This window comes from Clavelina lepadiformis, chromosome 1, assembly GCF_947623445.1.
Source record: "Clavelina lepadiformis chromosome 1, kaClaLepa1.1, whole genome shotgun sequence".
In the NCBI taxonomy this organism is placed as follows: domain Eukaryota; kingdom Metazoa; phylum Chordata; class Ascidiacea; order Aplousobranchia; family Clavelinidae; genus Clavelina; species Clavelina lepadiformis.
In genome coordinates, this window is record NC_135240.1 from 13,363,164 (window position 1) to 13,388,651 (window position 25,488).

Sequence of the window (25,488 nt, forward strand, 5' to 3'; positions counted from 1 at the left end):
TAATTTCTGGTTAAAAATCTGCTGAAGCATTGTTTTGTATTTCTGATTAAAGGCCTTTTTTAGATTATCATGTACAAAAAAGTACAAGAAAACAGAAAGTTTTGTGAAAGCTGTAAAGTATTTAGGCCTAATTACAGTACCGTAGCTTATGGCATGAGTAGGTAGTTTACCGGTATACTTTTAAATTGTATCACTATTCAAGAAAACGACAGCAGGACTAGCCTAAGTAACTGACAAATTTATCAGGTCTAGTATACAAGTGCACAACCACTGGATTGTTTTGATTACAGCTTGATTTTTACAGTATTACTACCTATACGATGGTCATAGTTGATTTAGACTAAATCTAGCAATTAAGTGCTTCATTAAATCCTGCTATACTAATGTAATTGTAATGAGTAATGACACTAAGTCACATGATCAGATGGTATTTTGGGGCACATTCATAACAGTTTCAATAACCTTACCTACCTGCATATACCAGTAGCAGTGTTGCAATTATGGAACACTATAACAGCCTGCCAGGTCACGCTGTTTTTTATGGCGATGATGCCTAGGCTAGAAGAGATCAGATGGTATGTTATGGTATGATAACCTCTAACTTTAAACAGAGGAAAGTTTTTGCTCAATTTAAACCCGGCATAATACTTCAAGCTACTGAGCTGACTGATCTGTACCCACTTTGTTTGCTCAGTAGCTGAGTGGTTAGAGTGTTGGAGGTGCAATAATATAGCATGTGTTCCATGTTTGATACTCATTGACGCTACCATTGTAATGCCCTTGGGCAGTTGGGCAAAGCATTGACAAGCTATTGCTCTTATTCAGTGGTCCTGATGAAAAGTTCTAAATTTGGGCAATATAGAAAAAATAATTGTTTGACACTTTGAACTTGCGAAAACTCTTGATCGGTTATGGAGGCCCGAGCGATGAGGAATAGTTGCTGGTTCAAGTTATGCAAAGACTTTTCTCGGTTTCAGGATAAAAATTACCATATCATACCACTGAAACTGAAGTGGCAAAGCAAAAATGTTTTGGTTTCCCTGGTCTAGTATACAAGTAAACAACCAGATGACGTGACTATTTCAGTAGCTGGGGCCTACTATACAAAGGCATCTTGTAGTTGTGCACTTGTATTACTAGACCCGTTTTTCCTACAATACATTCGTTCTCAATTTCGGCCTAGCTTGTTTAATCAGCTAAACATGTTTTATTTGAAATAAATTCATGTTGGTTAGAATAAAGACTTGTAATGCTTGTAGTGTTTCTGGTTTGACTGTACAAGTCCTGTTAATTAAAAAAGTTGGGCGCTCTTTTCAACTGGTACCTGTGTACAGTGAGAATGATAAAAAATATAAAACCAACTTTTATGATATATTGTTGTGCGATATGATACTGCTGCTAGTCATATCCATCATATGCTTTCCACCTTCTTTTGTGCCCTGTCCAAAATTTTAACCACATTATAAAGATAATTTCACTGCACGACACGCTGAGTCTTGTTTTTGAAAGTGTATGTACAGGGTGTTCTAGAAATACAACGCAGTAATGAATACATTGATAACAACAGCAACAAACCAGTTGTAGACAATACATACATATACTGTTGTATACAGAAAGTATTGTAGATAATTTCATTAGCATTTTAAATGTATAGTTACTTTTTATTATAATCACTTGTCTAGATGTTACTGCAATTTGTATTCACGGTTTATATACATTAGAACACGTTGAAAACGATATATTATATATATATATATGCTTCATTTTATATCTTTTTTTGCATTGGATTATGTTTATATAATTTGTTAAATGCAAGGATGATGAAATATATTTTTTTATGATTATGATATTTGTTTAGTTAATTATGAGTTGCTTGTTAAGTTAATGTTTAGACTTGTGATAAGATTTTGGCTTTGGGATCAAATTTAAAATCCTGCTAATTGTTGCTATGAAAAATCCTGCGTATTCAAGATAAGAGCAGAGCACACAGGTATACTGTAAATGAAGAAGTATTAAGCCGTTTTAAAACCACTTATTGATGAAAATCACAGAAGCATTTACCATGCCCAAGCTTTGTAGTACTTCGTGTGTGTATCTGTCCCTAAATACTTTCAAAAATGCACTATGGACATTAGAACCTTAGTAAATTGACCTTTCTTGGGGCAATTGTCAAATGGTTGTGTAGTGCAGTGTTTTGCAATCCTTACAAACCTATCGAATCCTGTTTTATTCTCCAAGCATTCCTCAAACTCCTCAATTTGCTACACGAAGATATACCCAGAATTTATTTAATAAATTTAAAAAGGTAACAACGAATGAAACAAGAAAAACAAAAACGGTTTACTAAAAACAAAGCAACCAATAATTTAATAACATAACATTGTTTTCTCAATGAACCCTCTGTTCTTGTTTTCAAAGACAATCTAAGAGATTTGTTTCAGTAGAATCGACGCTCAACCCAGCCATCACACATGTTGTACTATGCTGTTTGTTTAATCTAATTACCACCAACTAAAGAACTAATATACGGTTAACAAAAAGTAACGACATTATTTCGGCTATTATTACACATATTTTTCAAACAAATTCTATACATTTTTATCTGGAATCTTATAACATATATAATATACACCAGCAAATATCATTCTAATTCAGCATTTCAATGACTTTGACCTATAACCAAAAACACACACAACTTAACGGACTAAAAATGTGAAAACATACGAAAATATTTCTGTGACGTTTTCCAATATGGATATGATGTTGCTCAAAACAAGTTTTGTCTTAGTCACAAAGAAGAGCTTCGTTGCACTTGGCGTGCAAGTATCGCTAACTTATATTTCAACAGCACTTAGCACAGTTCCAAATCGCTACATTTCTTCAAACTAACTTACCTTATTCCTGAATGCATAGTTTTTTTAAATAGACCCGTCACCTGTCCCAAAGCTATCACTAGTACCTACTACATCTGCCATGTTGTTTATTATAATGGCAAAAAAGTGATTTAAGTCACACTTAAATTAGTTACTCAACCATTTACTCCTTCACCTTTAATGTAACCTAGAATTGCAAAAGAAAAAGAGTTAATCTTTGATGTCTGGTCGTTTTAGACCTTGATGTTTCAGAATTTTTAAAAAGTTTATGTATGGCTGCTTTTTTCTTATTTGTTGTAGTATTGTCTACATTACTCTGATACTTGAATAGAATACTGTAAGCCTAGGTGATTAATTAGCGCTTAGTATAAAATTGATTCATTTATTTGACAGCTTGGCTGGACAGTGACTGTACAGCCACTATACTGAACTGCATACCTTATTTTGTTCTGGATTAATGGTATGGGAGATGTATAAAGGTAATAAGCCATGCTACGAAGACGCAAGGGCAATTTCAAACCAATTTTGCCGAGGCCTGGTTGTGGGGCAGAAAAATCTTCGGCCAAGGATGAGTGTAGACCTAAAGCTGCAACCAAAAACGCAATCCCCATAAGTGATCAGCCTGTAAAGCTAAAGAGAGACAGTGCTGGAAACACCGAGGTAACACCTGAACGTGTAGCTATTGAAAACGAGCTAACTTCTTCAAAAGTTGATAAATCTAGTGAAGATGGTATTACTGAAGATAAAAATGAATTAGTTGATATACCTATGGTATCAGGGTGGACTGCTGAAAAACAGGAGAGCTTGCAAGACACAAATTCTCACAACACTAGTGAAACAGCTGTACATGAAATAACAAAAGGAGGTCAACAGCAACCAGTAAAATCTAATAGAAGACGAAAAATAACTGCTATGCCAAACACTAAAAGAGGTGCAAGAGTGAACACTGTACAGAATTCCAATAAACGATTATCTGTAAACCTAAACAAATCTTCTTGTGAGGAATTACCAACAAAAGAAACCGAATCCCCAGCTGCTGGAACAAGTTGTGAACTCACTGATTGTTTGATTCCTGAAAACCAAACTGTAACTCCTAAGGTAGTTGAAACAGCAGCGACGTCCAAACATGAGGCCTCCGACATGATTCTTGAAAATGAGGCATCTACCTGCTCTTCCGCAGAAGTTTTGAATACATCAAAATCGCAAACTTCTCCACATAAGTCCCCATCTGTAGGCTTGCCATCAAAGGTCTCCCCAGCTTTTTGCCAAAATTCTCCTAAAAAGGCTACTAATGAGGTCAAATCTCCTGCTGCACACTACGAAGCTTTGTATCGGGAGCAACAAGCCAAGGAAAAAGCCTCCACCAAAAGAATAGCACTTCACAAATTAAAGCTGTTAGAGCTTCAGTCCTGCGATAAAGGTAAAAGCACAGAATGGGAAAATCTAGATAGAAACTTGCTGTCCATGGGAGACTTAATTTACATAAATCCTCCTGCTAATAGTGGAAAGGAGATTGGAATTCGCAGCAAACTTCGCCAGATGGAGGAAATGACAAACATCTCAGAAGAGTCATCTAATAAAGACCAAGCAGAACAGGAAAAATCTAAAGACGCCCCAGTTAGTGAAGCTGATCCTGATGACCAAATAGCACCTCTTGTTCCACAGCTGAGAGTAAGTGAAAATGGGACAGTTATTATTGATGAGGAAAGCTTGGTTGTAAAGTCCCCAACACGACGTGATGTCATTCATGATTCTCCTGTCGTTTATGAGAGTGGATTGAATAGTGTTGTAAACCAATGTAGTTTTAGACGAAAACCAACAGCAAGGCCCTCTCGCTGGACAAACAAGCAAACTAACAAATTTTATAATGCACTGAGAGTGGTAGGAGCTGATTTTGCTTTAATGAGTGCCATGTTTCGGCATAGAACACGAGATGACCTGAGGCGAAAGTACCACAATGAATGCAGAAAAAACTTTGCAAAAGTTGACGAGGCGCTAAGCCAACAACATCTAAGCAAATGGACTAATGAAATGTTTATGCCTGATTCATCTTCTGATGAAGAAACAGAGAATAAAAAAGGAAAACAAAAGTGTAGTTTAAAAGAAACAACTAAACGCAAAAGACAAAAGAAAAACAATTTACTTTCTTCTAGCACGAACAATTTACCTGCATATAAACGACAACGAAAAGAGGACAATGTTGCTTCAGTTTCTGGGACACCAGAAACTTCTCTAATAAGTGGCAATAGCTTAGATCTTGCTTCAGAGGTTATTGTTACAAACGAAAACGAGCAACCAGTGATAACAAGCATTTCACTTGAAATACCTAATGTATCTCCCGCAGCAACTGATGTATTGGTTGAAAATGTATCTCATGATATTTTAAATAACATAATTCATCAATGTGAAGTGAGCGTATGACAATGGCGGGTGGAATGTTTGCCGACTGAACCAAAGAATGGAATTCAATAGCTCAGTTTTCTTCTGACTGACTAACAAAGCTTCTGAAAGACTTTCTCACTTGCATTAAGTTTTGACATCTTTTTTTTCGATTGATCTTGATTAATTATACTTTAAGGATATACCATATAGTATGTTACAAAACTTATTAAAACATCTTCACCAAAAATAACAATTTCTATTTTTTTGGTGGTATTGAATAATAACAATATATTTAAATCTTACCAGATCATTTTCTTATTTTGTCTGTATTGCTGTTTATTTTAGTTACACATCTATGTTGCTATAACTTACATAGCCTATATTTCTGTTCATGATGTTAGATTTTGGTTTACGTTTTGTTATGTGGTGTTAATGTTTTCAATATTTGCTAGGTAGCATAATGTCAGTTATTAGTACTTTATTAAAGCATACTGCCAACTTGATGTATGGTGATAAAACTGCATTGTTTATTTGAATCTGTGCCTAATTGATTTTCAATTGTATTTTTTATCACCTTTTTCTTCTGCACCCTTTTGTTTTTTAGGCTTAAGACAGAGCATAGGAAGAAAGACCACCAACATTTATTTTGGTGGTTTTCATGATATTTCAAGTATTACTGATTGCTCTCATCACTGATTTTACTCAAGCAAAAATAACTGCTGCAAAAACTTTGCACAACGAATTTGCAACAAGTGACAAACCAGCTTCGTTAAAAATGACTGCAACTCGAAAGGTTTTCATACTTGAATTAGTATATCAACATATTCTGAAATATATGTCTACACAGTTTGTTATTTTTTTAAATTTATTTTAGTATTTATGTATTACTATGTCATGTGTTAAACTTAAACTATTTTGTAAATAGGTAGTACAGAGAGTTCTCAGTACAGAGGTGAGCGAGGGTGTAGGAGCAAGAGTTAGGAGGAGTGTGGGACGGCCAGAGCTTCGGAATCTTGATCCGTTTCTTCTGCTGGATGAGGGAAAAGTTCAAAAGCCTGCCGGTTATTGCACTATTTAAAGCATTGTATCAAAAAAAATTTTAAATATCTGATAGAGAAGAAAGAAATTTTTGTTAATAACTCCTTAACAATAAAAGTTTATTTAAGCTTAAACTATATAATCTATTTCTAATATAAAATGGCTTATTAATTTTAATTTTTAGTTATAAAGATTTGATAACACTTAATTAAAAGGTTTTCCTGACCATCCTCATCGTGGGTTTGAAACTGTCACTTATATTTTGGATGGAGCTGTAGAGCATGAAGACTTCTGTGGACATCATGGAATACTCAAAACAGGGGATTTACAGTGGATGACTGCAGGTTTGATAAATGCTTTTACAATGGTTCTGTTTTTATTATTTTATGTTATGCTTGTTAACAAAGTATTTATTCATGATACGCCTTATAGGCAAAGGGGTTGTGCATTCTGAGATGCCGTATGGTGATCAGGAAGGTTGGTTTCTTCAGCTCTGGGTTAATTTAAAGGCAAAGGATAAAATGTGTGATCCTCAATACCAAGTAGGTGTCAAGCTATGGTTCATTTGTCTTTAAACAATTTAACAGCATGCAAACCTCTTAATATTTTGTTTTACAGGAACTATTTAGTAAAGATATTCCAAAGCCAAGCAGAGATGGGATAACAGTAGCAGTCATATCAGGTGAATCTCTCGGCGAAAAGGTACTAGAAATTGTCTGGGAATTTGAAAACTTAAATATATATGTCAGTTACAACAAAACAGATTTAGCTCAGATCGTGAATTGGATCCATATTGGATGCATGAATTATGTTTTGTTAAATGTAACTTCAGTATTTCATTTTTTCTGGTAATATCTATTTATTAGATCTTATTCCTATGCTAAGTTTGTAATCTTTCAAATTGTCTAAAATTTTGGATTTTTCGGTCACACCATGAGTTTCTCATGGTAGGTAAAGTTTATGTTTATATCTGTTTAATTTTCAACAGTCACCAGTTAAGACAAGGACACCAACCCTGTACTTGGACTTTAATCTTGAACCTGGCGCTAAATACAAGCAAAGCGTACCTGAAGGTTGGACAACATTTGCCTATGTGCTCAATGGTGCTGTTAAACTTTCTAGCTATGAGGTATGTGTATTGACATTTTCAGCAATAGCTTTACCATAAGGACTGTGTCGATGCTGGAATATAAATGTGCAGTTGAATTGTCAAATGCAAGTAATACAATTTCTATAATTGTTTGTTAAATGTATTTTTGCTTTCATGCAGGTTGCAGCTCATAACATTGTCGTATTTAGTGATGGTGATTCTGTTGAAATGGAAAATGTTTCAAATGAAAAGACCAGATTTCTATTAATAGCTGGAGAACCCACCGAAGAGCCCATTGTGCAGCATGGTAAAGGCTTTTACTGTTTCAGATGCTGTAGAAGCTCGTTAGCTCACAACTAAGACATATCAATTTAGCTTGAGTTGTTGAGTTCTCCTAACTTATTAAATTAGCGAAAAATTACTGTAAAAATTCGTCTGGCACTATGCTACTAATTTGTTAACACTGCTGCACCAATCAAACTTTAAAATCTGCTTCTATGAACGATAGAACTAATTTTGAGACACCGAGCGCTGTTTATGCCCTCAGATTGACAAAAACACTTTTGAGGTAACGAAAATTTCAAGTTAAATGTAAATTGTTTATTTCTCCCGTTTAGGTCCATTTGTCATGAATAGTCATCAGGAAATACAGAACGCAATTCAAGATTTTCAACATGGACGTAACGGCTTTGAAAAGGCACCATTTTGGCGCAGCAAAGGTCGTCAATGATTGCTTTTGAAACATATATTTAAAATGACCTGAGAATCTTTTATCACCTACTTATTTATGCAAACTTTTGCAAAGAATTCCTATTCGGGAAATTTTATCAAAGATACTTTGGTAATTTTAGTGCCCAATGAGATGCAAAAATAACATTGAGAATTTTGAGGATTTTACCTGTCTCAATAGTTTTTTTTTGCAAATGCATTTCTATATTATTTTGTTAAAAGTATTTTATGAAACCCACCCAAATCAGTATTTGTTAGAGTAAGTGTTCTGTTTTTGTCTGCACATCGTGAGCTTAAAACTGCCCGAAAGCAATTATCTGAATGTTTACTTTCCAAGGTGTAATACAGTTTTATATTTATGTGGTTTGGTCGGTACTCGACACACTATGAAGACCCAAATGTTTCCTTAAAACTTTTTTCTTTATGTTAAGCTCACATTATTTTGCTACTGCGTCATATACTTTACCTGTGCTGATATCTCAAACGCTGGCAACATTATCTTCATTAACTTTATGAATAAGCTCCGAACCATTTCGGCTTTGCAACATTTCAAAGCAAATTTGCATTTTCTTTATAACATTGATATATTTTTTAGCTTATCTTGGGATAGTTTAATATTTCTAAAATAAGCACTTCATCACTTGTAACTTAATGGACTGTGGTTGTTACTGTTTGGGTATACCCCTGAGTACGCTGAGCTTAAGGTTCCTTTCGTCGGCGGCCTTTTTAATATTTTAATCACATTTACTTAAAATGTTTTTGTTGTTTCCGGAATATTATTAATTTTGCACTCACTCGTATGAACAATTAGATGTATAGATCGCTGCTAATGAAAGTGTTTTAAAATTATCGTAAAATTTCTTTGATTTGTTAATGTTTTTTCAAAGAAAGTTCTGTTGAACATCATTCTGCGATAAAAAGTCATTGTGTATACAGTCATTAAAATAACAATATCATTTCTGAACCTAGTAATGCATTTTGTTTATATATATTTATCTGTGTGCTAACTTTACTGTGCGGTCGTAGTAATTGATAAAATGTTTGTTAATCTGACTCCTTAGTTGTATGTTAGGGCTTAGGCCACTTAATGCTAGTTGAGCATCGCAGTGCGTTCACCAAACTAATAGTGTAGTGGTATCAACTGATTTGTTGATATCAAAACGAATACTGCTTTCAGGACACATTCCAAAGACGACAAGGAAATATTTTCAATATCAGTGCAAAACTGCACTGATCGATGGAGAGAACGCATTGTATATTGTAGTAACAAGCATGAGTACTAGAACGGAACTCTCATTAAACAAGGTCCGAAATATAGCACTATGCATGCGAATAAAAGACACAAAATAGATCACCTTTTTCATCAAGCCTTTTAGTACGGGCTGGTTATTTTGTGTCAGAATTTATTAAAAGAATGTCGTCGTCTGAGTTCGTTTATCCAGGTTAGTTGTGGAGCAGGAACTACAACGTGAACGCGCTGATCGTGTATTCAGCCCGGGTCACGGTTGGTAAAGCGGTCGGATATGACAAGACAGCTGTTTGCTTCTCTGCACCACACTTACAGCTTGCAGTGTGTGACACTTTCAACTTGTGAAAATTTAAACGGAATAGGTGCTTAGAACGCATTAGTCACGACGCTTAGTAGGGCCTCGATCCTTCCACTTCATAATTCATTTTTAATTCACCCAACGCTCCTCACAGATGCCCAAGCGCTTGGCGTGTTCTAACAGTATAGCAGTGAAGCATGACAAATTGTGTCTCCATTCTAGTCGATAGAGTTAGTCCTATCTTCTTTCTAAGGTAAAAACTTTAGAATGTAGTATTTGAAATGGTTCTATTGCCTGACAGCGAAAGAAAGAGTTAGTTTCTTTGCGGCAAACCCAGCGTGTTACATACTTGCCAGAATGGGCAGGTTGACCAATATTGTGGGACGCCGGCATCCAATCACGGCAAACAGAGAACGTTTATGACAGTTTCGATGTGGTGGGTGCGTACTTCAACACCAGACAGGTGCAAAGAACTCCGCAGTGGAGTAGATTATTGCTAAGACTGATTTATTTCAAGTAGCAGCAACCAAGCCCACTAGACGTCTTATCAACACGGGATGTAAACCAAAGTTTCTTTCGCGTTTATTCTAAATCCGTTGGCATCTGTCAAGAGTCGCCTGGAAGCCTACACTCTTTTCCATTTCCGCACTGAGTAACTTACACAGTGGCCAGGCAATCGACGTAGATGTAGGTGTTCCTCACGAGTATCATGTGCTTGTCTGGGATCAGCAGTACCTGCGATGCCATACTGGGTCATAGGTACCTGTAAGTTTTAAACACACAGCGCCGGCCTTCTCCTTACCCTTGACACATCAAACAAAAACTTGAGTCAGAAGAATGACGTGATTTACGTTAGGCTTTCACGTCGAAATCCTGGCTGCTCACAAGGGAGAAATAGGTCAATAACACCATGTAACAAAATTTTGCGAAATTTTTAGTTGCATAAAAATGTTTATGTATTGTGTTTTGCTACTCGGAACTAATCACAAAAATGCAAATATTTTCCCTGAAGTGTCCGAAATTTTCAAGAAATATCGCTTTTTCTGATTTTACCCAAAATTTTTCAGCATTAATAAGCATTATTTTGTATAAGACTCACAAACACGCTAACACATAGAAGTATTGTCCATAATATAGCCTAGTAATGCATTATGTAAGGATCCATATTGCAAACATTCCAAAAAACTTCAGAAGTGGTTTTATTTGTGTGATTTGCGTCTATGAACTGAGAAATCTTCTCGTATTATGACCACAAATAAACCCCCATCATGTTGCGACTCCACCTTTCTTAGTATCTTCTTTCCATATCAGAAATGTCCTGGTGAAACCTTTCACCATGTTCTTCGCTTACACACCCATATTTGGACTAAAAAAATCAAGGTGAGAGTGCAGGTAATGCATTTTCAAGGACATCATCGGAGTCTTTTTCAATATCTTCAGACCCTGCTAAATCTTCTGGAGCTTTTTTGCTCGGTGGTTTGGGCAGTGGCAACTCACTGCTATGCGGAACAGGTGCAATAGAAGACGGTATAGAAGGATATACAATGTCACGTCGGTTTTTAGTTCTTCTAAACCTTGAAACGTCAACCATACAGAAATAGCAGTCATCTCACTCATCTGTATGATTTTGGGGTTCTCTCCAGATTCTCGGAATAGCAAATGGCATCGAATGCCGGTCTCCTCTAAGCCAGCCATCCAAATTTGATCGGCATGTTCCGCAGATCACACGAGGTGCCCAGTGTTTATCTTGGTCACCAATTTTCATGCCAAATTAAAGTTCATAAGCGTAAGAAAATTTTGCTTCCGCCTTTATTCTGTATTTCACTTGCTTTAAACTAATGTATAGACCACAGGCATAGCAAAAACAATAAGCAGACAGCTTACATTTACGTGATGATGACATCACTCAATTTATCGAGAATCACGCCACCTGTAATTAACCTGATAAGATACCAGTAAAAATAAAATAGCCAATGTGGCAACCTTGGTATACTGGCTCACTGAGACTATGCCAAGAATGATCATTGTTACGATACAGGCTACAATTATGAAGTTAAAATGTTGGGCCATTGTGACGTCACACTGCACCAATGTTATAACGAATTTACAATCAGAGTTAGAAAAAACAGGGTGCTGAAAGTTTAAAAAGCTTAAAATAACATTTTTATACAACATTTGAGACAAAAAATTGCCAGAAATATGTTTTACTCAGTAATATGTTTCAGAAAATATTAAAAAATCGTCACAACTAAATTTTTGTTACATGGTGTAATCGATTCGACGCCGCCATAAAACAAGCGTTTAAAGTTCTTGAACATTTTAAATATGAAACAACAAACGTTGGCAACAGCTCTCAGGATGGCCTGGTGGCTTATGAGGCTTTTAAAACGTGGGTATATGTAAGGGATTTTTCCCAGACTCGATAAAGTTTGTGGTCTTAACTCAATGCTAGAGGGTGACGGTAAGCTTTGAAAAGAAATGACCAGAGATGTTATTGCTGTTTAGTGTGTCAACTCTGCACGGACCAGACATTTTCTTCATCACAAGTCTTGCGGCTTAAATATATGAGTCGATAATCTTATTGGTTCACTGCTCTAACTTTTTTGTATTGACTTGAACAAGAAAATGGCCGCTTTGTTAGAAGTTGTGTGCAGAAAAATACAAAATAGTAGTAGATTGATTCATAATTGAAGTTCCAACACGGCGAGTACTAAGTGCGTTGGCCAAATGGTATGGTAGGCCTATATAGTTTTCTTTGTCGCAGGTATTAGGCACTGGTGAAGTAAGCTATAGGTAAACCTAGTCCGGATACCTAACATCAGATGCAAACTCGTTGGTAAGAAAACTTAAGAGTTTCCAGCTCTTGTGAAGTTCAATAGCTTCTACTTCACTGGAATGGTTGGAATTGGTGTCATAAATTTGCACGCAATGTTCAGCAAGGCAAAAAAGAAGATTCTAAATAAAACTTTGACCTAGCAAACCAGCGAAAAGGGTCGAACCCAAAATTCATTAATACTTCATTTAAAGTTCAGTAAAATCCTTTCATTAAAAACGCTAACTTATTGATCGATGTGTCAGTCCACAATTGATAACTGCACAAGGTAAAATTAGCGCAGTGACACAAGTAAAGTGAAAGCAAAAATGTTGTGCATTAACTACTACCATTCTAAACAATCTAACAGAACAACATGTATTTTACAAGTTTTACATTTTACAAAATATTCTAAAGTGTCGAAGAAACATGCAGTGTTTGTCAAATGAAGCAACAAGAATCCATCCCAAAGTGCGATTTCCATCACGTCACAATGCGTCAATGTTATTCCTGTGTCATGGTATTCGGCCACTAAGACGAGATGTATACGAGCATGAACGGAGTAACCTCTGTGTTGTGCTGTCATCCAAAATCCGTAAGCCATGTATTCTGTGGGGGGAGTATGGTAGATAAAGCTGTAAGAACATAGGTCGCCACTATGCATTTCATTTATGGTCCGCTCAACGAGCCGTACCGATGCCGGAGTTGGCTTGTTCTAACAGCTACAAAGCGGCCGGGACAAATAAATATCTTGATTTTCGTCGTCGAACTTGCTCATTGACTTAAGCAAAAAGCTTCACGAGGAGCAGATGAGTGGTTTCAGTCTCCATAACCCGACGGGCAAGAGAAAAAAGGGTATCAACCATGGGCGAAATTCAACAGGTTGGATGCCGGTGAGGATGGAAAGATTGTGTTTGTCTTATCAAGGCGCCCTAATAGTTTTTTTTGCATGGTGACTCAACGTAAGCGATATGTTCACGGTAACCCAAAGTTAATGCCATTCCTCAACCGAGGTGGCGAGAAGCGCTCCATTTTTATGATATCAAACATTCCGAGTTCGGCTTAAAATATCTCTGGGCCCCACCAAGCTTAATTATTTTTTGATGCCAAGAATTGAAAAATAAGTTTCCTTTGTTGCATCATAAAACTAATCAGCATAAAGTAAGTCATTTGTAGAATAAGTACTGTTCTTTTTTAATATGTACTTCAGCTAAAATCGTCAACAATCTGAATGACGGAAACTCAAACTTACGTCATGCACTAGGTAGAGCTTCACTATATATGACAAGTCTGTAAAAGTCCACCAGTTAGTGTCTTATTTACTTTCAAACTGCTTTGTAACTGTATAAATACTTTTTCACTTGACTGCAGAAGAGCACAAAAATTCTCATTCATCCGAGTTTATTTGTACATTCAAGACTCATACATAGGCATATTTAAGTACCAAATAAATCACATTCTGTACCAGTATATAGCACACATACTCGTAAAAAATTCACGCATACAGCAGTATACTACAGTCATACACGGTCGATTGGTTATACGTTATGTGGTTGAGTTAACAGCTTACGACTTTTGTCTTTTTGTTACTCTCCAAATAAGTTTTAAATGCTGGAAAATCCCTTCTCATTTTCGATTGGTTTAAATCGAGCAGGTTTTTGTATTCTTTCAAAGCACATCTATTAACATACAAAAGGAATTCAGGCATATCAATCAGGCGAGCCGAATATGAATAAGTGAACACAAACACAACACGCCACAACGAAAAATCGGCAATAACGTAACGATAACGATGCGCGATCGTAATATTTTTAATAATCTTGTGCACATAAAAGAGGAGAGAAATTGCACGTGTCGGACGTTGCTACGATAGGATAAACGCTACAACACAATACAAAGGAGCATGACGTTTAAAACTGTGTTCGAAACGCGTCATTGGCCAAGACTTCTGGTAAAATTTAGCAGGAAATCTAGCGATGTGGCTTTGAGTGTCAAAATCAGCACCACGTTACCGTTGCATAGGCAAGTTTTGCTAACGATTTGAAATCTGTTGCAATTCGACATCAACAGAACTTAAGTAATAACGCGCTACGGTTACTTATTTGAAATGATTTGGCTGGTGAGTTCAGTAAATACCGTTCGCAAACGTGATGTACACGCACTGGAACGCTTGGTCAGAAAAAATGACTCAACACCGCTTTGACAATGTTGTGTTGTTAAAAGGCGGATGTACGTAAATACAACTTACAAATAAAAATATAACAAGTTAGGTAACTTGGTGAAAAAAACGAACACTAAACAACAACTAGGAACAAGTTATAATTTCAAGATTACCGCAGCGGTTAAGAACCGTAGAGGAAGTCGGCGTTCGAGTACCGGGACCAGCATTTTCAGCGGTATTCGCCGAACGCTGACGTTTACGCCAGCTTAGTTTAAGATCAGCGCTAGATGCTAACTTAAACGGTTCTGGTGTTCCGAAGGAGGGTATTTTACTACAAGATGTTGAATCAGTAGTTTGAGTACGGCTTGCAGCGCTGTTGGTCGCGCTGCGCGTTGTTGAATTAATACAAGTCTTTCTGGGAGTGCTTTTCGGAAGACCGCCATTGTTACGTGGCGTTTCAATGGCGCACTTGGTGCCCACTACTTCCATTGGGTCACTCTTGGCCAGAACGGGCGAGTAAAGGGTCAAAGACGATAAGCCTACAGTTCCGGGGCTCTCGCAATGCATTTGAGAGGCGCATTCTTGAGTTGGACGATGGCTCATTGGAGAAGTGTCTCGCGTCCTTGCTCGGAACGGTATCGGAGCTTGGTAGGAAGAACTTGCCCCTTGTTGTTTGTTGTTAAGGAAGACTTGATATCCAGAAGAACGGGACTTCTTCAGCACTTTGGGACTTTTCGTTTTACGTGAAACGAATTTGTCGGGAAGCGGAGAGCCGATGCTATTGTAACAACCAGGCTGCTCATATGAATAAGATCCTTGTAAATATAACGAGGTAGGATCGGTTTGACTGCGGTTTCTGGAAGAAGGAGATGGAGGAGAGGCGTCGTTGTCCTCATCCGCTTGAATCATTTCAACATCACGGGGAGCCAATCGCTCCTGAGCGGTTAAAACAAGGCTGCAGGGTGAGTGGGGCGCACTTGCAAGCCTCATCACTGCAGGGGTATTCGGAGCTGTGGACGAACGAAGGCCATTACAGTGGCGGACTGAGAGCATTTCGCCTTTGAAGAAGGCATCCGAATGCGAAGCAGTGGGTGTCGCATTACATTCTCGAAATTTATTCATGGAGAAGGTTGGCATAGACCGAGGCAAGCTATTTGACTTGTGGATCGTGCTGCCGAGCTTGAGATGTGCCGGTTCGAAGTGGTGATCGGGCGCATCGTCATCACCATCCTCAACTCCGTCGCTCCCAAGCCTCCTGGAGTGCGGCTCGGATGTGGGAACAGTGACGCGGAGGTCAAGAACAACTCCAGCACCTCCACGAGTACAGCTATTTGAATACAGATGAGCGTCTTCGACGGTGTCCGTCATAATGCAAGGTTGATGAGAACTACTCCTGGAAAACGAAAGTTTGTCAAGAGCAGGGCCTCGTCGTCGTCTGCAAAACGATGAAGATGGAGTGTTCGGGTTTCCTGTCGTAATCTTATTAGTAACTAACTGATGGGCAGTCTCATTTGAAACCGGCCTGGACACTTCTATTCTCGGAACCGCGTTGGCCTTCGGTTTGGCTTCAATTTTGTACTCGGATATGTTTGGAATACTGCCAGTCCTTGGCTTGTCCATGTGCCCAGACTTGCGTAATTTCTCTTCAAATTCCATTAGTTGTCCAAGAAAGTTGAAATTGGGAGAGATAGTAGGTCGCTTGTCCTTGACGAACCTACAAGAAATATGATATTGACATTTATACTATCTGTCAGATTATGCAACCAACCATTACTACACTGACATATATAATGTAATGTATATGATATGATGATACAAGCCTATTACAAGATGTGTAAATGTGCTGTACTGATATCGTGTGTTAAGTAATAAACCGATATTCAGTCTTCAAAGTCCATCGTTACGAATGTAAATATGATAAGACTATTCGCACGATGGCTCTAAAACATCGAAGCAATAAATGCCCATGACGTTAGCTTCACAAATGGACGAAAATAGCCCAACGTTCTTAACATTCCACTTGCTACAAAGGCGGGATACTTGAAGAAGCATTCAAGACAATTAAACAGGAAAAAATCTGGGTCTGGCCGAACGCTCTTGTAATTCTCTTAGACCGTTTCCAGAGGCGACCTCAACGGAAAGAAATTCGAACAATCTCTTTTACAAAGAGAATGAATGCGCAGCTCTGCAGAGGCTCTCAACGCGTGCCTGCTATGTAACGTCACAATAGACAATTGTTGACGATAAAATTAAGTCACCTTGTAATACGACACGGGCAAGCCGCACACTATTCCGACAATAATAAGCGAACGCTAATCATACACCTTGAGTATTTCAGTTTTATTTCAGCTGTTTGCCCTTACAGGCTTACTGATGTCGCAAGAACTGATACCCTGCTCGTCCATGCCAAGTGCAACATTTCCTTGTTATAAAGTAATGCAAATAATCAATTGGCTTGCCAACTTTGCCCGTAAGAGGTTCCAACGACACTATGGCTAGTGCCAAATGTTCGAAAGGTGTATTATTCCCAAAGGACTTATTTTACCATGTTAATTCTTCGGGTGAACCGCTTTTTTTTTGGAACGCATACAAACGTGCCTGCTGGCATACATTGAAAAACATATTTGATCAGTGACGTATGCGGCAAGACGACAAACTATTTCAGTACAGTTTAAGACACTCGGGTAGGGTGTGAGATGGTACTAGCGAATAAAAGAGATCTGTCAATACCTGTAAGCGTCATCAAAATTAAGGCGAAGATAATACATGACGTAGGCAATGGCAACTGTGGCTGATCTGGAAACACCTGCGAGGCAATGGACCAAGACACGTTCATTCTTTTTCCTAGCTGCCTCTGTTAAAAAGAAGTTATGTTCATCACGGTTCTGACGTACACCTACCAAATTGACACCTTCAGGAGCTAACAAAGTCATCAAAACACAGGCGCGCCCGAAAACTATGTCGTACCGATAAAGTTGACAGCTTCGTCTAGGTGCGGGGTAATCTTCTCTTGGTAATTGTCAAGTACCGCAATGCGTCGAAAATGATCGTCGTCCAGGTGCGCTGGTCGCTCGCATTTACAGCTCACGTTAAGCACGTTCGAAATGTCGTTCTCAGTCAGCATTTCCTTTACGTTCAAAAGAAATAATGTTGATTTAGTGGCCAATTACAAATTGCCAAGTTCAAAGTTACGTAAAAAATCCCCAAAGCCCTTTTGACAACAAACAAAAGTTGACTCGCACAAGTTTCCTACCATATAAGGAAAGAACAAATACAAATAAAGATGAAGATATATGACATCAGGTTTTGCTCACCTTGTCTTTAACGTCTTCCTGAGAGCCTAAAAATAAATGCGGGAAAATGCTAGTTGGACCAACACTGGCTGGTTCGGACAGACATGGCTGGGACAAGGTGCCTCTGTTTGCTGGCGATCTCGCCCTCTGTACATCTGCCACGCGGCTGGGAGATTTAGGAGTGGGAGCATTTAAGTGTACAGAAGCAGACGAATGAAATAACATAGGAGTGTCATTGACGTCACTCGGATCGTTACAGGTGTCGCTGTTGTTGTTGGAATTATTGTTTTGACTTGAAGAAGGCATCGACAGACAATGTTTTAAGTCGTGGAGTTCATCTGTGAAAATAACATCAAAACTAATTAATAATAAAACTTTCCACAAACCGTATAACAATGAAAATGTTTTTGAAATCACATTTCTAGCATTCAAAATTTCGATGTTCTATATAGCGTTTATCTTCGATACCCTCGCCTCAACGTATAAATAGGCTGATATAATGATTGCACTCGATTGTAAGTTAACTTTAGGCCAGCCAAATCAGTATAAAGGGACCATATTGTACGATAAGCTTTGCTGGTTAGGAACGCTACTGCGCAAAGCTAATGCCTTAATGACATAAGCAAGTGAATTATTGAAGACAGTTTAGATTGGCTGAAACGCTTGTGTGCGAGTGGGCGGTTATCGCTGAGGCTATTTGCAACTGCAAACGTTTCTTTGTAGAACAAAGCAATAAACGTATAACCCACTGATTTGGATCAAGTGACACAATATTTGCCAAGCAATACGCATGTCAACACAAATTTGAATCACAATGTTACAGAAAATTCAGTCACAAGTGGAAATTAAGTAACATTGTATCAAAAGTATGTAAATCGCCTGTTACTTCCACTAATTTCAACGTTAAACGAATAAAAAAAAATCGCGTGATGTACATCACATTAGGTAATTTTACGTGGCCTTAGGGTAAGAATCTACAAGAAGCCTTTCTCAAGAGAGGAAACTATGAGAAAAAGATGCCCGTGGTGGTATGTTCTGTTTAGCGTTCTTTGAGCAAGCAATTGCTCGCATTCCATGAGCAGCAAACAACACCTTTTTTGGAAAAGAACCGACATACCTAATTTTACGTGCATGAGATTCGACCAAGATGACACCCATTTCAAACGCAACAGGGCGGGGTCAAGCCCAAATATTCATTATTCAATTACGCAGCTATTAAAAGCGATGAACATCATTTGACATCTGCACAGTACTCAGTCGGTTTTAACAGTCAGCTGTATACTAACAGTCTAAATCATAAGCAATTGTTTTTCATTTCAATTAAACGGCTTACGCAAACGTACTCAGAAATTAATTACCGCTATTCACCATATTCATTGTATTAAAGCGCAAACAACCGATTACGTAACCACTGCTCTTGAGGCTGACGTCAGTTCCCCAGCGGGCTTCTGCATCTCTGAGTTTAAAGTGGAAAAGTACAAGTTTAATGAAAAGTCAACCACTCGGAACGGCAAGTTGTTGGTATGCGTTAGGCAAATCCCTACCCTGGTACCATTTTTTCCATTATTCATAGTCATAAATGTTATCGACCCATCTGCCCACCCTAAGGACCCTATTTTACGTTGCTTTCGGTGCTATATATTACATAGTTTTGCATAAATGAACAAATATTTTAATAAGCTATCGTAAAGGATATTGTTTTGCCAAAAATACTTCAGCACAATGGTGGGTTTCGGCTTGTGTCGAAATTCTGAGATGCCGGGTATTCAACCATATACGAAGATAAAGAAGTGGTAGTGACCACCCACACAATCGGTCCTGGAATGTACTGTACTATAATTCCATTCGGAACAAAAATAGAAAACCACGTCATTCGTGAAAATTCACTTCCGTCTTACACCAGCTAAGAGTTAACATAAGCAGTATATGTAAATCGGTCTCCAATGCCATTATCTACGTCCTACGACTACGTGATGCCGAATTTACGATATAACAGGTACTGTATGTCTCTGCGACAAAAATAACGGAGTATTCGAAAAGGATAAGTTGCCGCAGTAAAGTGAGGGAGAGAGTGGAACAGGGTACAATGAACTAATGTTATAAAACGCTTTAGGTAAACCTAAAGTTTGTTTCTGTATTACTGCGAACTTGAGAGATATGCGGTCTCCAGTTTAATAATTATTTCGCACATTCTGTAAACAATTAAACGAAAATTTCTTTGGTATAAAATTTCCCAAAAAAATCAGACGAAAAAAGGTACGTGGTAAGGTGCCGGTAAATCATTTCAAGATTTGGTTTCGGCTTATATAGAGCAAATAAATTAGGTAGTTTTGGTATGTGTGGCAAGGGGACACAGCACGTGTTCAAATATAAGATTAGGGCGACGGCTTTTATTCAATTGAGCTAAATGACTGACCATGTTTCCTGACAATAGTTACCTCTATTTTCGTTTCGTGAATGATTACATACCAGCGCGCAAGATACCGCGACTGGCGATGTCATATGTACAGTTGTGTCCCACTAATCAGCTGGTTTTGCACAACATTGAGCCAACTAATAATGACGTCACCCTATTACACGGAAGAGCTTGAGTCATCGCTGTTGTATTTAGCTGTGAACGAATGAATATAATAATCTGACACAAACAACATGGGGCCGTACTACAGTATCTTGTTAAATTTATCATTAAGTGACTAATTCGCACAATGACAATACATTTCGAGAAAGCAGTTGACAATTATCAGTATCACGGTTTACTCAATTCAGTTCAATCTTTCTTCTAATGCTAAACAAAACTCTTTTTGGTCCTATTCAGTTAAAATTTTCGTCAGACAAGTCGCGACCGATATCGCAAACAATACAAGAAGGTAATAAAAGAAGGTCATATTGAAGTGATTGAATTTACAATAATATGATCCCCGATCCAGAATACATCTGTGTTGATATTCCATATACTTTGCTTACTTGTACAGGCGAAACGACGCCATTGGTCAACTCGTCCTGTTACGTGTTCTGTAATCGTTAAGCACACACGTTACGTCTGTTGATCGGTGAAAACACTTAAACCTGCCTTTCTGTGGCTCGAGAGCGAAAAGTGGACTGTTTTTAAACGTTGTCGTAATAGCTCTGTAGTGTAATGACGTCATTACACACATGTCACAACTACAACGAGTTTTTCCAGAATATTTATATCATGTATGACCTCAAGGGCGCATAAACAAGCACACAGGGCAAGCATAGTCGCCCAAAATTATTAGACGTAGATTAATACAGTATCGTTAAACACCATAAAGTATAGGACATCATTTTCTCCATTCGCGGAATAAAATTACGGAAATCAGTTGGGAAAAATATACATTTCAGCTTCACTGGGGCTTGTCTATAGAATACTGATTACTGACCTATATGTCACATGACAAGCTAGCGTCTAAAAATTCTTTGAAAACAGTATTAGACGTAAGATAATTAGCTCATCTTTATATATGGAAACGTGGTGATATCACTGAGCGATTAACTGATCTAGCTTCCCATTCACTCACTGAATTGACTTTGGCGCCACATAAAATATATGACGCAATCATCGACAAAGAGAATAATAAATTCCGGCACGCAAACGCCAACAATGTTCAAAATGAGTCATGGGGGACCTGGTCATTGTCACAGGCTACTAAAAAATGCTTCAAACTTTTCTGCCGAGCCTATAACAAAGTGTGTAGGTTTTAAACCGGTTTTGAATTAGTTAACATTAAGCCAGTCACATAAAACCAAGTACCATATATAACAATTTTCCTGACATCAAACATCAAAGAACAATTAAAACATGTTCTGTATAAGGGCGAAGTTTGAGCGTTTAATGTCACCGCGCTTATAAGCAGAAGGAAGGCACCTACCGCATAACAGAACCTTTTAAGGCGAAAGGTCAGCACAAGGAAGGTGCTGCCACGAAGATGATGTCTAAATATGATTGGTCGTGAGTGGCAAGCAGTCAAGCATGTGGCAAACTACATAGTGCGTTAAGTTGGCATATTACTTAGAGACAGCGCGCGCAAGAATTTCGACTCGAATAAAATTTCTAACACTAAAATGAGGGGGTTTCATTAACCTATAGTTCACGGTCTGGCGACTGTCTATTTTAAACAATGGGTTTTAGAACGCAACTTCGGTCAAAATGAGGCCGCAAAATTACGTCATTATTTTATAAAGAAGATCGCGTGCAAAGCAAAGGCGAGCTGGCTTTTTACTCACTCCGGTTTCGCCCGAGGACATGCTACAGCTAAGTTGGTTTTTTATTCGCGTTGTTTTTTGACGCGCATCTAAGATAACTATAAACTGTTTTAAAAAAATTCCGTAGTGCGTGGCAGAAATGGACCGAACACAGCAGCCGCTTTGTCACAGCTTGGGTAACTAAGCTAATGAAGGAGACGCTTTGTTAAAACTAAAGCTGATTGCCAAACCTGACATATAAGAATATAGGCAATGTCTGCACTCTAATCCCGCATAGCTTCACCGTATCAACAAATAAATCACATAAGATTTTCTGCGAAGCTTACATGGTCATTTTCGTCGTTAGTCTTATCACAGGTTTTGTGAGAATTTTCATGTTTTTTTCTTCAACAAAGCTGCGTAAGGACTATCAGTATATACACAACAGATTATACGTGGAAACAAAAATAACCAAATAACATAATGCATTAGGTCATACAAGGAATTGTTCGTCTGTGATGTGCTTACCGCCTTGTCAGAAAAAACATTCGAAGTAACAAGCATTCACCAGCAGCAGCTTCATTTGCTTGTTAAAACGGGAGTCCGAAAACGTGTCGACTTGTTATTATTATTAACACAAAGGACTGCTTTAAATCACAGAAATTTAAAATAACCTTTTTAATGGGAAAATTCTTTGCAAATGAAAACCAGAATAGCACTTTCGTGGAAGGCGCTTCGAAATTGCCGTTATAATAACCTTAATGTTAATCCACAAAATATGTCTGACAAATAGTGCATGTTGTACGAAAGAGAAAAGAAAAACATAACATTTAATCTGTGTTGAAAACAGTTTTCCTGCAGCTGCTTAGTGCCGTTTATAGTTAAACGTAAATGGTCCTGCATACATGACAGGAGAGTTACGTGATTCGAACCAATGCGAGATGGGCGCTTATTCGTCTATGACGTCATTAACAATTACTAAATACTGTAGGTCTGGGCAAGCGCCACTGTACATCGATTTTTTATGCCAATTTACCCAACAAGCAATTGCTTAATTGATGACGCAAGGGAGAGAAAGCGATGAAAGGTAACAGTTGGCAAAGACCCGATTAACCGGTTACCAAATTCAAATCTTTTAACACCGTTCGGACACGTTTTTATACTGTACAGTGTACACTGTACAGTGTACACTGTACACAATAAAAACGTGTTAAATGTTTTTCTCTGAAGCATCTCGCTAAAAAAGATCGTTTGATTAAAAATAGTAACACCTTACCAGTGTATCTAATTCTGGTGCACTTTGCTGACCGTCGATGGTTCTACGTGAAGTTCAAACACGTTTCATTTGTGTAAATGAAACTATTAAAGTTTACGCAACACACTTCGGCCATTTTTCAACCGATTAATGGTGGTTCGTTCGTTTTAAGCTTTAAACAACAACCTTTTTAGCTGATCCTAAACTTTTTTTCATATCTAATTTTGGTTTAATCCTCATAATGAAAAGATTAGTCGTACACTATCATTCCATTAAATTTACTAATCAGTTATGTTTAGCCAGAAGTTTTAACTTAAGTAAATATTAATTGACGCGTCTGCACGTTGCATGTTCTAATGTTATAAGAGGATACTGTGCAGTTTTAATCAAATAACATTATGTAATACGGGATTGCGAAACAGACTTTTACGAATACGTGACGATTGCTGAAAACAACGTTTCAGTTTAGCAGAAAATCTGCCCGAATTGTGACCAATGCTTAAAATTAAACGTTTGCGCAAGCTAATATCCTCTTTTTCGCTCTGGTTGCATGTTGATATTTGAACGTATATGCCTTCAAACGCCGCCATACAAATGCTTCCTGTTTTTATCACGTTATTGCTGCTCTGCTTCACTGAAACCGTTACACAGTAGGATAGACTTAACCGGTTTTCATAACAAAAAACATATGGGTAAAGAATGCATATTTTTAAATTAAGAATAAAATCATCTCTCCAAATAATTCACTATTTAGAAGAACTACGCGTCAAGACCAAGTGGGTACAACACATGAAAATGCGCCGGCAGTTCGAGTAATGAAAAATCGCCGCTTGGACCAACGGATTGTCTGATTCATCAGTGTGCTTATATTACGCTTGAAATAGTTTAAAATCCAAAGAAAATGTGTAAGTTACACGTCGAGTTATTTACTTGCAGCTGCGCAATTGTTTAAAGTGCTACCGTCGTTTTTGATGAAGTAATCACCCCTTTAATTAATTGTTGTACATACTTCACAATTGTTAACTATTTTTTCGTTCGGACAGTTTTGGGTGGATCGAAACAATTTTTTGCGCATTTCTCAAAAATGTGCAAGGAAACCAAAGCGTTTGAGGGTACGCAGTGAGGTCTTATACTGATAAACCTTGAAACCGGCTATTGAAATTAAAGGCAGTGCCAATTATGTAATTTGACACAAGACGTTATTAACTTTCATGTTTCATCGCCGATATAATTACTAATTTATATTATCCAAAGAAACACACATGACCGATCTTATTGCGCGGTATTTATGACACATACAGCGAAAATAAAACAATTATTGTGCTAGGTGGCGATGTGTAACATTATACTTTTCTTCTTTAATTGTCAGACTCTATTCGTGGCTTATTACATGAATAAGCAAAAAAGGACAACGAGTTTCTCATGCCATATCGTGACCTGAATTATGTAACCTAGCTGGACATCGCCTACACACCATTTGTTTTGAAGTGAGTTGTTAGTTAACTCAACTGATGGTATATTCCCATTCTTGCAAGCTATTTCAGGACGTACAAAAAAAGATTAAAATAAGTTAGATTCTTCTTACCCGGTCTTTTCTTAAATTTTCGGGCCTCAATAGACGATGGCAGTGACAAGTTTCTTGAAACTGGCATGTTGATAGTGGATGTGAAATTTCTTGCAGAGCAGGCCACGAATCTATTCAGTGTAACACAGTGGTATACAGCGCTTGCCTTCTTATCATAGCGCAACGGACGAAGCTGTTTGAATCCTTTTGGTTGGTGGGCGGGCAGGAGACGAGCTAACTCTTGCGTAAATCCTGCTTATTCTTATACCACTTGTACAATTTCAGTAGTTGCACTTTCTTTCTTAACTTTGTTTAGATCTGTAATATACAAAACAAAACTTTGAAACTGTATAGCCGTATGATGAAGGCTATAACGATAGTGATAATTGAAACAACGAACAAATGAACTAGTACTGTGAATAAAGTAATCCTAAAATAAATGCAACCATAAGCAAGGTTAGTCTTTTGTCTTGTCCAAACCACTTATCTTTTTCACCAGAGACTAATTCTGACCACACGAGGAAAGTCATTTAAAATGGAT

The 25,488-nt window shown here is 37.8% G+C and overlaps 3 protein-coding genes across 3 annotated transcripts; 2 read left to right on the plus strand and 1 right to left on the minus strand.

Moving 5' to 3' along the window:
- Positions 1-39: 39 nt before the first annotated feature.
- Positions 40-5,859, plus strand: LOC143452166 (uncharacterized). Its single transcript, XM_076953037.1, has 2 exons — positions 40-1,990; positions 3,267-5,859. The coding sequence occupies exon 2, from the start codon at positions 3,363-3,365 to the stop codon at positions 5,292-5,294; it is 1,932 nt and encodes a 643-aa protein (XP_076809152.1). The 5' UTR covers positions 40-1,990; positions 3,267-3,362; the 3' UTR covers positions 5,295-5,859.
- LOC143452214 (pirin-like) lies at positions 5,508-9,540 on the plus strand. Its single transcript, XM_076953098.1, has 8 exons — positions 5,508-6,048; positions 6,181-6,316; positions 6,509-6,637; positions 6,726-6,835; positions 6,912-6,995; positions 7,282-7,422; positions 7,564-7,690; positions 8,001-9,540. Exons 1-8 carry the CDS (start codon positions 5,914-5,916, stop codon positions 8,111-8,113), a joined length of 975 nt encoding a protein of 324 aa, XP_076809213.1. The 5' UTR covers positions 5,508-5,913; the 3' UTR covers positions 8,114-9,540.
- Positions 9,541-13,855: 4,315 nt separating this feature from the next.
- On the minus strand, positions 13,856-25,288 carry LOC143452151 (uncharacterized). Its single transcript, XM_076953011.1, has 5 exons — positions 24,969-25,288; positions 17,947-18,263; positions 17,600-17,759; positions 17,363-17,486; positions 13,856-16,346 (listed from the first exon to the last, which is right to left on the minus strand). The coding sequence occupies exons 1-5, from the start codon at positions 25,033-25,035 to the stop codon at positions 14,777-14,779; spliced, it is 2,238 nt and encodes a 745-aa protein (XP_076809126.1). The 5' UTR covers positions 25,036-25,288; the 3' UTR covers positions 13,856-14,776.
- Positions 25,289-25,488: the final 200 nt, after the last annotated feature.